Raw genomic sequence first — 13,808 nt, forward strand, 5'->3', positions numbered from 1 at the left:
AAATACGTGGTAACAATAACTATAATAAATATATTACAAACTCCTAATACTGATAAATTATCCTGGAGCTACTGCAAGTATGACTATCCACTAACACATAAAAACTCGGAGCAGGAGTAGGCCATCTGGCCCCTCGAGCCTGCTCCGCCATTCAATGAGATCATGGCTGATCTTTTGTGGACTCAGCTCCACTTTCCAGCCCGAACACCATAACCCTTAATCCCTTTATTCTTCAAAAAACTATCTATCTTTATCTTAAAAACATTTAATGAAGGAGCCTCCACTGCTTCCGCTGGGCAGGGAATTCCATAGATTCACAATACGACTAACTCCCAACTCCTCGAGGTACAGTCACATGGTAGACTTACACTGCCACCTGCTGGTCAGAGGTCATTTACATCATTATATACAAGATACCTTCTGCATTTCATTACAGGCTTGAGGACCTGACAGTGCCCTGCAGTGGGCACTAGGACCTGGCAGTGGTCTGCAATGTAGCCAATGGTCACTACGACTTGGCAGTGGTCTGCAATGTACCTTGTGGGCACTAGGACCTGGCAATGGACTGAAATTTAGCCAGTTGGCACAAGGACCAGGCAGTGGTCTGCTCTGCTGCATTGTGGGTACGAGGACCCGGCAGTGCCCTGGATTGATGCCAGTGGGCACTAGGACCCGGCAGTGGTCTGCAATGTAGCTGGGGGGCACTAGGACTCGGCAGTGCCCTGGATTGATGCAGTGGGCACTAGGACCCAGCAGTGCCCTGGATTGATTGCATGGGGCACAAGGACCCGGCAGTGGTCTGCAATGTAGCTGGTGGGCACTAGGACTCGGCAGTGCCTTGGATTGACTGCATGGGGCACTAGGACCCAACAGTGCCCTGGATTGACTGCATGGGGCACTAGGACCCGGCAGTGCCCTGGGTTTATCCCAGTGGGCACTAGGACCCGGCAGTGGTTGGCATTGCAGTATTGTGGTTGCGAGGACCGGCAGTGCCCTGGAATGATTGGGATGGGCACTAGGACCCGGCAGTGCCCTGGGTTTATCCCAGTGGGCACTAGGACCCGGCAGCCCCCTGGATTTATCCCAGTGGGCACTAGGACCCGGCAGTGGTCTGCAATGTAGCTGGGGGGCACTAGGACCCGGCAGTGCCCTGAACTGATTGCAGAGGGCACTAGGACCTGGCAGTGGTCTGCATTGTTGCTTTGTGGGTGCGAGGATCCGGCAATGCCCTGGAATGATTGCAGAGGGCACTAGGACCCGGCAGCCCCCTGGATTTATCCCATGTGGGCACTAGGACCCGGCAGTGGTCTGCAATGTTGCTGGGGGGCACTAGGACTCGGCAGTGCCCTGGAATGATTTAAGAGGGCACTAGGACCTGGCAGTGGTCTGCATTGTTGCTAAGTGGGCACTAGGACCCGGCAGTGCCTGCAGCTGGCTGGCTCAGTGTGCTCTGGTTGTGTGTGCGCTGGGATGGGGCTCTCTGTGCTCTCTGGGCTCTGGCTCTCTGGGCTGGGCACTGCCCTGTGGCTGCAGGCTGCAGGCTGGGGAGGGGTCGGCCAGGTAGCTTTCCGCTGCCCCCCCTGCAGCGATGGGGAGCTGGCCGCCTGCACAGCGCCGGCAGGCTGCGGGGAGACGGTGCGGGAGCCGGGCTGCGGCTGCTGCTGGAGCTGTGCCCGGAGCCTGGGGCAGCCGTGCGGGGTCTACACCCCCCGCTGCGGGGCTGGGCTGCGCTGCTACCCCCGCAGCCACACCGACCTCCCGCTGCAGGACCTGCTCCAGGGGCAGGGGCAGTGCGGCAAGCGCAGGGACCTGGAGTACAACCGCTCCCGGGACTCACACACAGGTAAGAGAAGTCTCCCCGGGTCTCCCCACTCTCCCGGGGTCTCCCCGGGTGTCCCCACTCTCCCCGGGTCTCCCCACTCTCCCGGGGTCTCCCCACTCTCCCGGGGTCTCCCCGGGTGTCCCCACTCTCCCGGGGTCTCCCCACTCTCCCGGGGTCTCCCCACTCTCCCCGGGTCTCCCCACTCTCCCGGGGTCTCCCCACTCTCCCCGGGTCTCCCCACTCTCCCGGGGTCTCCCCACTCTCCCGGGGTCTCCCCGGGTGTCCCCACTCTCCCCAGGTCTCCCCACTCTCCCCGGGTGTCCCCACTCTCCCCGGGTGTCCCCACTCTCCCTGGGTGTCCCCACTCTCCCCGGGTGTCCCCACTCTCCCGGGGTCTCCCCAGTCTCCCCGGGTCTCCCCGGTTGTCCCCACTCTCCCCGGGTCTCCCCACTCTCCCCGCTCTCCCCAGGTCTCCCCAGGTCTCCCCACTCTCCCGGGGTCTCCCCGGGTGTCCCCACTCTCCCCGTGTCTCCCCACTCTCCCCGGGTCTCCCCACTCTCCCCGGGTCTCCCCACTCTCCCCGGGTCTCCCCACTCTCCCCGGGTCTCCCCACTCTCCCCGGGGTCTCCCCGGGTGTCCCCACTCTCCCCGGGTCTCCCCGGATGTCCCCACTCCCCCCGGGTCTCCCCACTCTCCCCGGGTCTCCCCAGTCTCCCCGGGTCTCCCCACTCTCCCCGGGTCTCCCCACTCTCCCGGGGTCTCCCAGGGTCTCCCCACTCCCCCAGGGTCTCTCCACTCTCCCGGGGTCTCCCCGGGTGTCCCCACTCTCCCCGGGTCTCCCCACTCTCCCGGGTGTCCCCACTCTCCCCGGGTCTCCCCGGTTGTTCCCACTCTCCCAGGGTCTCCCCACTCTCCCGGGGTCTCCCCACTCTCCCGGGGTCTCCCCACTCTCCCGGGATCTCCCCGGGGTCTCGCCACACTCCCGGGATCTCCCCGGGGTCTCCCCACTCTCCCGGGATCTCCCCGGGGTCTCCCCACTCTCCCGGGATCTCCCCGGGGTCTCCCCACTCTCCCGGGATCTCCCCGGGGTCTCCCCACTCTCCCGGGATCTCCCCGGGGTCTCCCCACTCTCCCGGGATCTCCCCGGGGTCTCCCCACTCTCCCGGGATCTCCCCGGGGTCTCCCCACTCTCCCGGGATCTCCCCGGGGTCTCCCCACTCTCCCGGGATCTCCCCGGGGTCTCCCCACTCTCCCTGGGTCTCCCCGGGGTCTCCCCACTCTCCCTGGGTCTCCCCGGGGTCTCCCCACTCCCCTGGGGTCTCCCAGGGTCTCCCCACTCTCCCCGGGGTCTCCCCAATCTCCCCAGGGGTCTCCCCAGTCTCACCGGGTCTCCCCACTCTCCCCGGGTCGCCCCACTCTCCCCGGGTCTCCCCACTCTCCCCGGGTCTCCCCACTCTCCCGGGTGTCCCCACTCTCCCCGGGTCTCCCCGGTTGTTCCCACTCTCCCAGGGTCTCCCCACTCTCCCGGGGTCTCCCCACTCTCCCGTGGTCTCCCCACTCTCCCGGGATCTCCCCGGGGTCTCGCCACACTCCCGGGGTCTCCCCACTCTCCCGGGATCTCCCCGGGGTCTCCCCACTCTCCCGGGATCTCCCCGGGGTCTCCCCACTCTCCCGGGATCTCCCTGGGGTCTCCCCACTCTCCCGGGATCTCCCCGGGGTCTCCCCACTCTCCCGGGATCTCCCCGGGGTCTCTCCACTCTCCCGGGATCTCCCCGAGGTCTCCCCACTCTCCCTGGGTCTCCCCGGGGTCTCCCCACTCCCCCGGGGTCTCCCAGGGTCTCCCCACTCTCCCCGGGGTCTCCCCAATCTCCCCAGGGGTCTCCCCAGTCTCCCCGGGTCTCCCCACTCTCCCCGGGTCGCCCCACTCTCCCCGGGTCTCCCCACTCTCCCCGGGTCTCCCCGGGTCTCCCCACTCTCCCCGGGTCTCCCCACTCTCCCGGGTCTCCCCACTCTCCCCGGGTCTCCCCACTCTCCCCGGGTCTCCCCACTCTCCCGGGTCTCCCCACTCTCCCGGGTCTCCCCACTCTCCCGGGTCTCCCCACTCTCCCGGGTCTCCCCACTCTCCCCGGGTCTCCCCACTCTCCCCGGGTCTCCCCACTCTCCTGGGGTCTCACCGGGGTCTCCCCACTCTCCCGGGGTCTCCCCGCGGTCTCCCAACTCCCCCGGGGTCTCCCCACTCCCCCCGGGGTCTCCCCACTCCCCCCGGGGTCTCCCCACTCCCCCCGGGGTCTCCCCACTCCCCCCGGGGTCTCCCCACTCCCCCCAGGGTCTCCCCACTCCCCCCGGGGTCTCCCCACTCCCCCCGGGGTCTCCCCACTCCCCCGGGGTCTCCCCACTCCCCCCGGGCTCTCCCCACTCCCCCCGGGCTCTCCCCACTCCCCCGGGGTCTCCCCACTCCCCCCGGGGTCTCCCCACTCCCCCCGGGGTCTCCCCACTCCCCCCGGGGCCTCCCCACTCCCCCCGGGGTCTCCCCACTCCCCCCGGGGTCTCCCCACTCCCCCCGGGGTCTCCCCACTCCCCCCGGGGTCTCCCCACTCCCCCCGGGGTCTCCCCACTTCCCGCGGGGTCTCCCCACTCCCCCGGGGTCTCCCCACTCCCCCGGGGTCTCCCCACTCCCCCGGGGTCTCCCCACTCCCCCGGGGGCTCCCCACTCCCCCGGTGTCTCCCCCGCCCCCCGGTGTCTCCCCCGCCCCCCGGTGTCTCCCCCGCCCCCCGCGGTGTCTCCCCCGCCCCCCCCGGTGTCTCCCCCGCCCCCCGGTGTCTCCCCCGCCCCCCGGTGTCTCCCCCGCCCCCCGGTGTCTCCCCCGCCCCCCGGTGTCTCCCCCGCCCCCCGGTGTCTCCCCCGCCCCCCGGTGTCTCCCCCGCCCCCCGGTGTCTCCCCCGCCCCCCGGTGTCTCCCACGCCCCCCGGTGTCTCCCCCGCCCCCCGGTGTCTCCCCCGCCCCCCGGTGTCTCCCCCGCCCCCCGGTGTCTCCCCCGCCCCCCGGTGCCTCCCCCGCCCCCCGGTGTCTCCCCCGCCCCCCGGTGCCTCCCCCGCCCCCCGGTGCCTCCCCCGCCCCCCGGTGCCTCCCCCGCCCCCCGGTGCCTCCCCCGCCCCCCGGTGCCTCCCCCGCCCCCCGGTGCCTCCCCCGCCCCCCGGGGTGTCCCCACTGCCCCCGGGGTGTTCCTACTGCCCCCGGGGTGTTCCTACTGCCCCCGGGTTCTCCCCGGTCTCCCCAGTCCCCTCGGTTTCTCCCCGGGGTTTCCCCACTCCCCCCACCCCACCCCACCCCCCAGGGTCTCCCGTGTCTCTTCAATCCATCCGGGGTCTCCCCGGCTCCTCCCCCGCTCTCTCCAACTTTCCCCCGCTCTCTCCAACTTTCCCCCGCTCTCTCCAACTTTCCCCCGCTCCCTCCAACTTTCCCCCGCTCCCTCCAACTTTCCCCCGCTCCCTCCAACTTTCCCCCGCTCCCTCCAACTTTCCCGCGCTCCCTCCAACTTTCCCGCGCTCCCTCCAACTTTCCCGCGCTCCCTCCAACTTTCCCGCGCTCCCTCCAACTTTCCCGCGCTCCCTCCAACTTTCCCGCGCTCCCTCCAACTTTCCCGCGCTCCCTCCAACTTTCCCGCGCACTCTCCAGCTTTCCCGCGCTCTCTCCAGCTTTCCCGCGCTCTCTCCAGCTGTCCCCCGCCCTCTCCAGCTTTCCCCCGCCCTCTCCAGCTGTCCCCCGCCCTCTCCAGCTGTCCCCCGCCCTCTCCAGCTGTCCCCCGCCCTCTCCAGCTGTCCCCCGCCCTCTCCAGCTGTCCCCCGCCCTCTCCAGCTGTCCCCCGCCCTCTCCAGCTGTCCCCCGCCCTCTCCAGCTGTCCCATGCCCTCTCCAGCTGTCCCCCGCCCTCTCCAGCTGTCCCCCGCCCTCTCCAGCTGTCCCCCGCCCTCTCCAGCTGTCCCCCGCCCTCTCCAGCTGTCCCCCGCCCTCTCCAGCTGTCCCCCGCCCTCTCCAGCTGTCCCCCGCCCTCTCCAGCTGTCCCCCGCCCTCTCCAGCTGTCCCCCGCCCTCTCCAGCTGTCCCCCGCCCTCTCCAGCTGTCCCCCGCCCTCTCCAGCTGTCCCGCGCCCTCTCCAGCTGTCCCCCGCCCTCTCCAGCTGTCCCCCGCCCTCTCCAGCTGTCCCCCGCCCTCTCCAGCTGTCCCCCGCCCTCTCCAGCTGTCCCCCGCCCTCTCCAGCTGTCCCCCGCCCTCTCCAGCTGTCCCCCGCCCTCTCCAGCTGTCCCCCGCCCTCTCCAGCTGTCCCCCGCCCTCTCCAGCTGTCCCCCGCCCTCTCCAGCTGCCCCCGCCCTCTCCAGCTGCCCCCGCCCTCTCCAGCTGCCCCCGCCCTCTCCAACTGCCCCCGCCCTCTCCAACTGCCCCCGCCCTCTCCAACTGCCCCCCGCCCTCTCCAACTGCCCCCCGCCCTCTCCAACTGCCCCCCGCCCTCTCCAACTGCCCCCCGCCCTCTCCAACTGCCCCCCGCCCTCTCCAACTGCCCCCCGCCCTCTCCCACTGCCCCCGCCCTCTCCCACTGTCCCCCGCCCTCTCCAACTGCCCCCCGCCCTCTCCAACTGCCCCCCGCCCTCTCCAACTGCCCCCCGCCCTCTCCAACTGCCCCCGCCCTCTCCAACTGCCCCCGCCCTCTCCAACTGCCCCCCGCCCTCTCCAACTGCCCCCCGCCCTCTCCAACTGCCCCCCGCCCTCTCCAACTGCCCCCCGCCCTCTCCAACTGCCCCCCGCCCTCTCCAACTGCCCCCCGCCCTCTCCAACTGCCCCCCGCCCTCTCCAACTGCCCCCCGCCCTCTCCAACTGCCCCCCGCCCTCTCCAACTGCCCCCCGCCCTCTCCAACTGCCCCCCGCCCTCTCCAACTGCCCCCCGCCCTCTCCAACTGCCCCCCGCCCTCTCCAACTGCCCCCCGCCCTCTCCAACTGCCCCCCGCCCTCTCCAACTGCCCCCCGCCCTCTCCAACTGCCCCCCGCCCTCTCCAACTGCCCCCCGCCCTCTCCAACTGCCCCCCGCCCTCTCCAACTGCCCCCCGCCCTCTCCAACTGCCCCCCGCCCTCTCCAACTGCCCCCCGCCCTCTCCAACTGCCCCCCGCCCTCTCCAACTGCCCCCCGCCCTCTCCAACTGCCCCCCGCCCTCTCCAACTGCCCCCCGCCCTCTCCAACTGCCCCCCGCCCTCTCCAACTGCCCCCCGTCCTCTCCAACTGCCCCCCGCCCTCTCCAACTGCCCCCCGCCCTCTCCAACTGCCCCCGCCCTCTCCAACTGCCCCCCGCCCTCTCCAACTGCCCCCCGCCCTCTCCAACTGCCCCCCGCCCTCTCCAACTGCCCCCCGCCCTCTCCAACTGCCCCCCGCCCTCTCCAACTGCCCCCCGCCCTCTCCAACTGCCCCCCGCCCTCTCCAACTGCCCCCCGCCCTCTCCAACTGCCCCCCGCCCTCTCCAACTGCCCCCCGCCCTCTCCAACTGCCCCCCGCCCTCTCCAACTGCCCCCCGCCCTCTCCAACTGCCCCCGCCCTCTCCAACTGCCCCCGCCCTCTCCAACTGCCCCCGCCCTCTCCAACTGCCCCCGCCCTCTCCAACTGCCCCCCGCCCTCTCCAACTGCCCCCCGCCCTCTGCAATTGCCCCCCGCCCACTCCAACTGCCCCCCGCCCTCTCCAACTTTCCCTCGCTATCTCCCCCACTCTCTCCAACTTTCCCCCAATGTCTGCCGCCCTCTCTCCAACTTTCCCCCACTCTCTCCAACTTTCCCCCACTCTCTCCAACTTTCCCCCACTCTCTCCAACTTTCCCCCACTCTCTCCAACTTTCCCCTACTCTCTCCAACTTTCCCCCACTCCCTCCACCTTTCCCCTACTGTCTCCCCCACTCCCTCCACCTTTCCCCCACTGTCTCCCGCACTCTCTCCAACTTTCCCCCACTCTCTCCAACTTTCCCCCACTCTCTCCAACTTTCCCTCACTCTCTCCAACTTTCCCCCACTGTCTCCCCCACTCCCTCCACCTTTCCCCCACTGTCTCCCGCACTCTTTCCAACTTTCCCCCACTCTCTCCAACTTTCCCCCACTCTCTCCAACTTTGCCCCGCTCTCTCCAACTTTCCACCTCCCATTTCCCCCACCTCTCCCCGGCTCACTCCAACTCTCCCAGCTCTCTCATACCTCCCCCAACGTTCCCCCCCCAACTCTTCCCCCACCAACTCTTCCCCCATCAACTCTTCCCCCCCCAACTCTTCCCCCCCCAACTCTTCCCCCCCAACTCTTCCCCCCCCAACTCTTCCCCCCCCAACTCTTCCCCCCCCCAACTCTTCCCCCCCCAACTCTTTCCCCCCCCCAACTCTTTCCCCCCCCCAACTCTTTCCCCCCCCAACTCTTTCCCCCCCCAACTCTTTCCCCCCCCAACTCTTTCCCCCCCCAACTCTTTCCCCCCCCAACTCTTTCCCCCCCCAACTCTTTCCCCCCCCAACTCTTTCCCCCCCCCAACTCTTTCCCCCCCCCAACTCTTTCCCCCCCCCAACTCTTTCCCCCCCCAACTCTTTCCCCCCCCAACTCTTCCCCCCCCCAACTCTTTCCCCCCCCCAACTCTTTCCCCCCCCCCAACTCTTTCCCCCCCCCAACTCTTCTCCCCCCAACTCTTCTCCCCCCAACTCTTCTCCCCCCCACATTGCCCCCTCCCCCCCCACATTGCCCCCTCCCCCCCCAATCTGCCCCCTCTCCCCCAACTCTTTCCCCCCCGTCCCCCCCCAACTGCAATTACATTAAAACTGTTGTAAAGGTGAAATATAATAATGGAAATGTTGACTAGAGGCTGCAGCAATAGTTACACACAACCTGTTTCAAACATTAGACACCCCGGAGCAAAAGTTAAGAAAGTTTGCAAAACATTTTTGGAAAGTTCGTCCAACTTTTGTTTCGAGATAGTTGGATGTTTGAAATGAATTGAACTTGATGTTTGTTCTGTTTTTCTGTGTCACAGATTGAGTGAAATTCACAAAGTTGGATATAAATGTGAGGGATTCGGGGTTGGCACCCTTTGAGGGGAGTGTTCAGGGGCTGAGATCATTCTTTATTTTGCACCTCAGACAAACTCTAACTGCCGCAAACAACAACATGTGCTTATGTAGCAGAGATTTAACAAATCCAGGCTGCTTCACATGGAGACGCCTGGAAACTGGAGCCTGCTTCACCTGCCTTCCAGAGTGGCTCAGAGAGAGACCGGGTTCACTGTGACACTGTCACACACTGGCTGGAGTCTGAGCTCACTGTGACACTGTCACACACTGGCTGGAGCCTGAGCTCACTGTGACACTGTCACACACTGGCTGGAGTCTGAGCTCACTGTGACACTGTCGCACGCTGGCTGGAGCCTGAGCTCACTGTGACACTGTCACACACTGGCTGGAGTCTGAGCTCACTGTGACACTGTCACACACTGGCTGGAGTCTGAGCTCACTGTGACACTGTCACACACTGGCTGGAGTCTGAGCTCACTGTGACACTGTCACACACTGGCTGGAGTCTGAGCTCACTGTGACACTGTCACACACAGGCTGGAGTCCGAGCTCACTGTGACACTGTCACACACTGGCTGGAGTCCGAGCTCACCGTGACACTGTCACACACTGGCTGGAGTCTGAGCTCACTGTGTCACTGTCACACACTGGCTGAAGTCTGTGCTCACTGTGACACTGTCACACACTGGCTGGAGTCTGAGCTCACTGTGTCACTGTCACACACTGGCTGAAGTCTGTGCTCACTGTGACACTGTCACACACTGGCTGGAGTCTGAGCTCACTGTGACACTGTCACACACTGGCTGGACCCTGAGCTCACTGTGACACTGTCACACACTGGCTGGAGTCTGAGGTCACTGTGACACTGTCACACACTGGCTGGAGTCCGAGCTCACTGTCCGAGCTCACTGTGACACTGTCACACACTGGCTGGAGTCTGAGGTCACTGTGACACTGTCACACACTGGCTGGAGTCCGAGCTCACTGTCCGAGCTCACTGTGACACTGTCACACACTGGCTGGAGTCTGAGCTCACTGTGACACTGTCACACACTGGCTGGAGTCTGAGGTCACTGTGACACTGTCACACAGTGGCTGGAGTCCGAGCTCACTGTCCGAGCTCACTGTGACACTGTCTGGAGTCTGAGCTCACTGTGACACTGTCACACACTGGCTGGAGTCTGATGTCACTGTGACACTGTCACACACTGGCTGGAGTCCGAGCTCACTGTCCGAGCTCACTGTGACACTGTCACACACTGGCTGGAGTCTGAGCTCACTGTGACACTGTCACACACTGGCTGGAGTCTGAGCTCACTGTGACACTGTCACACACTGGCTGGAGTCTGAGCTCACTGTGACACTGTCACACACTGGCTGGAGTCTGAGATCACTGTGACACTGTCACACACTGGCTGGAGTCCGAGCTCACTGTGACACTGTCACACACTGACTGGAGTCTGTGCTCACTGTGACACTGTCACACACTGGCTGGAGTCTGAGCTCACTGTGACACTGTCACACGCTGGCTGGAGTCTGAGCTCACTGTGACACTGTCACACGCTGGCTGGAGCCTGAGCTCACTGTGACACTGTCACACACTGGCTGGAGCCTGAGCTCACTGTGACACTGTCACACACTGGCTGGAGTCTGAGCTCACTGTGACACTGTCACACATTGGCTGGAGTCTGAGCTCACTGTGACACTGTCACACACTGGCTGGAGTCTGAGCTCACTGTGACACTGTCACACTGGCTGGAGTCTGAGCTCACTGTGACACTGTCACACACTGGCTGGAGTCTGAGCTCACTGTGACACTGTCACACACTGGCTGGAGTCTGAGCTCACTGCGACACTGTCACACACTGGCTGGAGTCCGAGCTCATTGTGACACTGTCACACACTGGCTGGAGTCTGAGCTCACTGTGACACTGTCACACACTGGCTGAAGTCTGTGCTCACTGTGACACTGTCACACACTGGCTGGAGTCTGAGCTCACTGTGACACTGTCACACACTGGCTGGAGCCCAGGCTCACTGTGACACTGTCACACACTGGCTGGAGTCTGAGCTCACTGTGACACTGTCACACACTGGCTGGAGCCCAGGCTCACTGTGACACTGTCACACACTGGCTGGAGTCTGAGCTCACTGTGACACTGTCACACACTGGCTGGAGTCTGAGCTCACTGTGACACTGTCACACAGTGGCTGGAGTCTGAGCTCACTGTGACACTGTCACACACTGGCTGAAGTCTGGGCTCACTGTGACACTGTCACTCACTGGCTGGAGTCTGAGCTCACTGTGACACTGTCACACACTGGCTGGAGTCTGAGCTCACTGTGACACTGTCACACACTGGCTGGAGTCTGAGCTCACTGTGACACTGTCACACACTGGCTGGAGTCTGAGCTCACTGTGACACTGTCACTCACTGGCTGAAGTCTGGGCTCACTGTGACACTGTCACACACTGGCTGGGGCCCAGGCTCACTGTGACACTGTCACACACTGGCTGGAGTCTGAGCTCACTGTGACGCTGTCACTCACTGGCTGGAGTCTGAGCTCACTGTGACACTGTCACTCACTGGCTGGAGTCTGAGCTCACTGTGACACTGTCACACACTGGCTGGAGTCTGAGCTCACTGTGACACTGTCACACACTGGCTGGAGTCTGAGCTCACTGTGACACTGTCACTCACTGGCTGAAGTCTGGGCTCACTGTGACAGTGTCACACACTGGCTGGGGCCCAGGCTCACTGTGACACTGTCACATACTGGCTGGAGTCTGAGCTCACTGTGACACTGTCACACACTGGCTGGGGCCCAGGCTCACTGTGACACTGTCACATACTGGCTGGAGCCCAGGCTCACTGTGACACTGTCACACACTGGCTGGAGTCTGAGCTCACTGTGACACTGTCACACAAAGGCTGGAGTCTGAGCTCACTGTGACACTGTCACTCACTGGCTGAAGTCTGGGCTCACTGTGACACTGTCACACACTGGCTGGGGCCCAGGCTCACTGTGACACTGTCACACACTGGCTGGAGTCTGAGCTCACTGTGACACTGTCACTCACTGGCTGGAGTCCGAGCTCACTGTGACACTGTCACACACTGGCTGGAGTCTGAGCTCACTGTGACACTGTCACACACTGGCTGGAGCCTGACTCACTGTGACACTGTCACACACTGGCTGGAGTCCGAGCTCACTCTGACCTGTCACACACTGGCTGGAGTCTGAGCTCACTGTGACACTGTCACACACTGGCTGGAGTGTGAGGTCACTGTGACACTGTCACACACTGGCTGGAGTCTGAGCTGACTGTGACACTGTCACACACTGGCTGGAGTCTGAGCTCACTGTGACACTGTCACACACTGGCTGGAGTCTGTGCTCACTGTGACACTGGCACACACTGGGTGGAGTCTGAGCTCACTGTGAAACTGTCACACACTGGCTAGAGTCTGAGCTCACTGTGACACTGTCACACACTGGCTGGAGCCTGAGCTCACTGTGCCACTGTCACACACTGGCTGGAGTCCGAGCTCACTGTGACACTGTTACACACTGGCTGGAGTCTGAGCTCACTGTGACTCTGTCACACACTGGCTGGAGTGTGAGCTCACTGTGGCACTGTCACACACTGGCTGGGGTCTGAGCTCACTGTGACACTGTCACACACTGGCTGGGGTCTGAGCTCACTGTGACACTGTCACACACTGGCTGAAGTCTGAGCTCAATGTGACACTGTCACACACTGGCTGGAGTCTGTGCTCATTGTGACACTGGCACACACTGGGTGGAGTCTGAGCTCACTGTGACACTGTCACACACTGGCTGGAGTCTGGGCTCACTGTGACACTGTCACACACTGGCTGGAGTCTGAGCTCTCTGTGACACTGTCACACACTGGCTGGAGTCCGAGCTCACTGTGACTCTGTCACGCACTGGCTGGAGTTTGAGCTCACTGTGACACTGACTGCAGTCTGAGATCACTGTGACACTGTTACACACTGGCTGGAGTCCGAGCTCACTGTGACACTGTCACACACTGGCTGGAGTGTGAGGTCACTGTGACACTGTCACACACTGGCTGGAATCTGTGCTCACTGTGACACTGTCACACACTGGCTGGAGTCTGGGCTCACTGTGACACTGGCACACACTGGCTGGAGTCTGAGCTCACTGTGACACTGTCACACACTGGCTGGAGTCTGAGCTCACTGTGACACTGTCACACACTGGCTGGAGTCTGAGCTCACTGTAACACTGGCTGGAGTCTGAGCTCACTGTGACACTGTCACACACTGGCTGGAGCCTGAGCTCACTGTGACACTGTCACACACTGGCTGGAGTCTGAGCTCACTGTGACACTGTCACACACTGGCTGGAGTCTGAGCTCACTTGTGACACTGTCACACACTGGCTGGTGCCCAGGCTCACTGTGACACTGTCACACACTGGCTGGAGTCTGAGCTCACTGTGACACTGTCACACACTGGCTGGAGTCTGAGCTCACTGTGACACTGTCACACACTGGCTGGAGTCTGAGCTCACTGTGACACTGTCACACACTGGCTGGAGTCTGAGCTCACTGTGACACTGTCACTCACTGGCTGAAGTCTGGGCTCACTGTGACACTGTCACACACTGGCTGGGGCCCAGGCTCACTGTGACACTGTCACACACTGGCTGGAGTCTGAGCTCACTGTGACGCTGTCACACACTGGCTGGAGTCTGAGCTCACTGTGACACTGTCACTCACTGGCTGGAGTCTGAGCTCACTGTGACACTGTCACACACTGGCTGGAGTCTGAGCTCACTGTGACACTGTCACACACTGGCTGGAGTCTGAGCTCACTGTGACACTGTCACTCACTGGCTGAAGTCTGGGCTCACTGTGACACTGT

The 13,808-nt window shown here is 64.0% G+C and overlaps 1 protein-coding gene across 1 annotated transcript in view; it reads left to right on the forward strand.

The window, feature by feature from the left end:
• The first annotated feature begins 1,394 nt into the window (after positions 1–1,394).
• The window catches only part of LOC140385887 (insulin-like growth factor-binding protein 2), a 180,509-nt gene continuing 168,095 nt past the window's right edge, over positions 1,395–13,808 (forward strand). The window contains exon 1 of the mRNA XM_072468506.1: positions 1,395–1,843. Coding sequence (XP_072324607.1) covers positions 1,471–1,843 — 373 coding nt within the window. The 5' untranslated portion in view covers positions 1,395–1,470. The remainder of the gene's footprint in view (positions 1,844–13,808) is intronic.

Source organism: Scyliorhinus torazame, chromosome 2 (genome assembly GCF_047496885.1).
Source record: "Scyliorhinus torazame isolate Kashiwa2021f chromosome 2, sScyTor2.1, whole genome shotgun sequence".
NCBI classification, from domain to species: domain Eukaryota; kingdom Metazoa; phylum Chordata; class Chondrichthyes; order Carcharhiniformes; family Scyliorhinidae; genus Scyliorhinus; species Scyliorhinus torazame.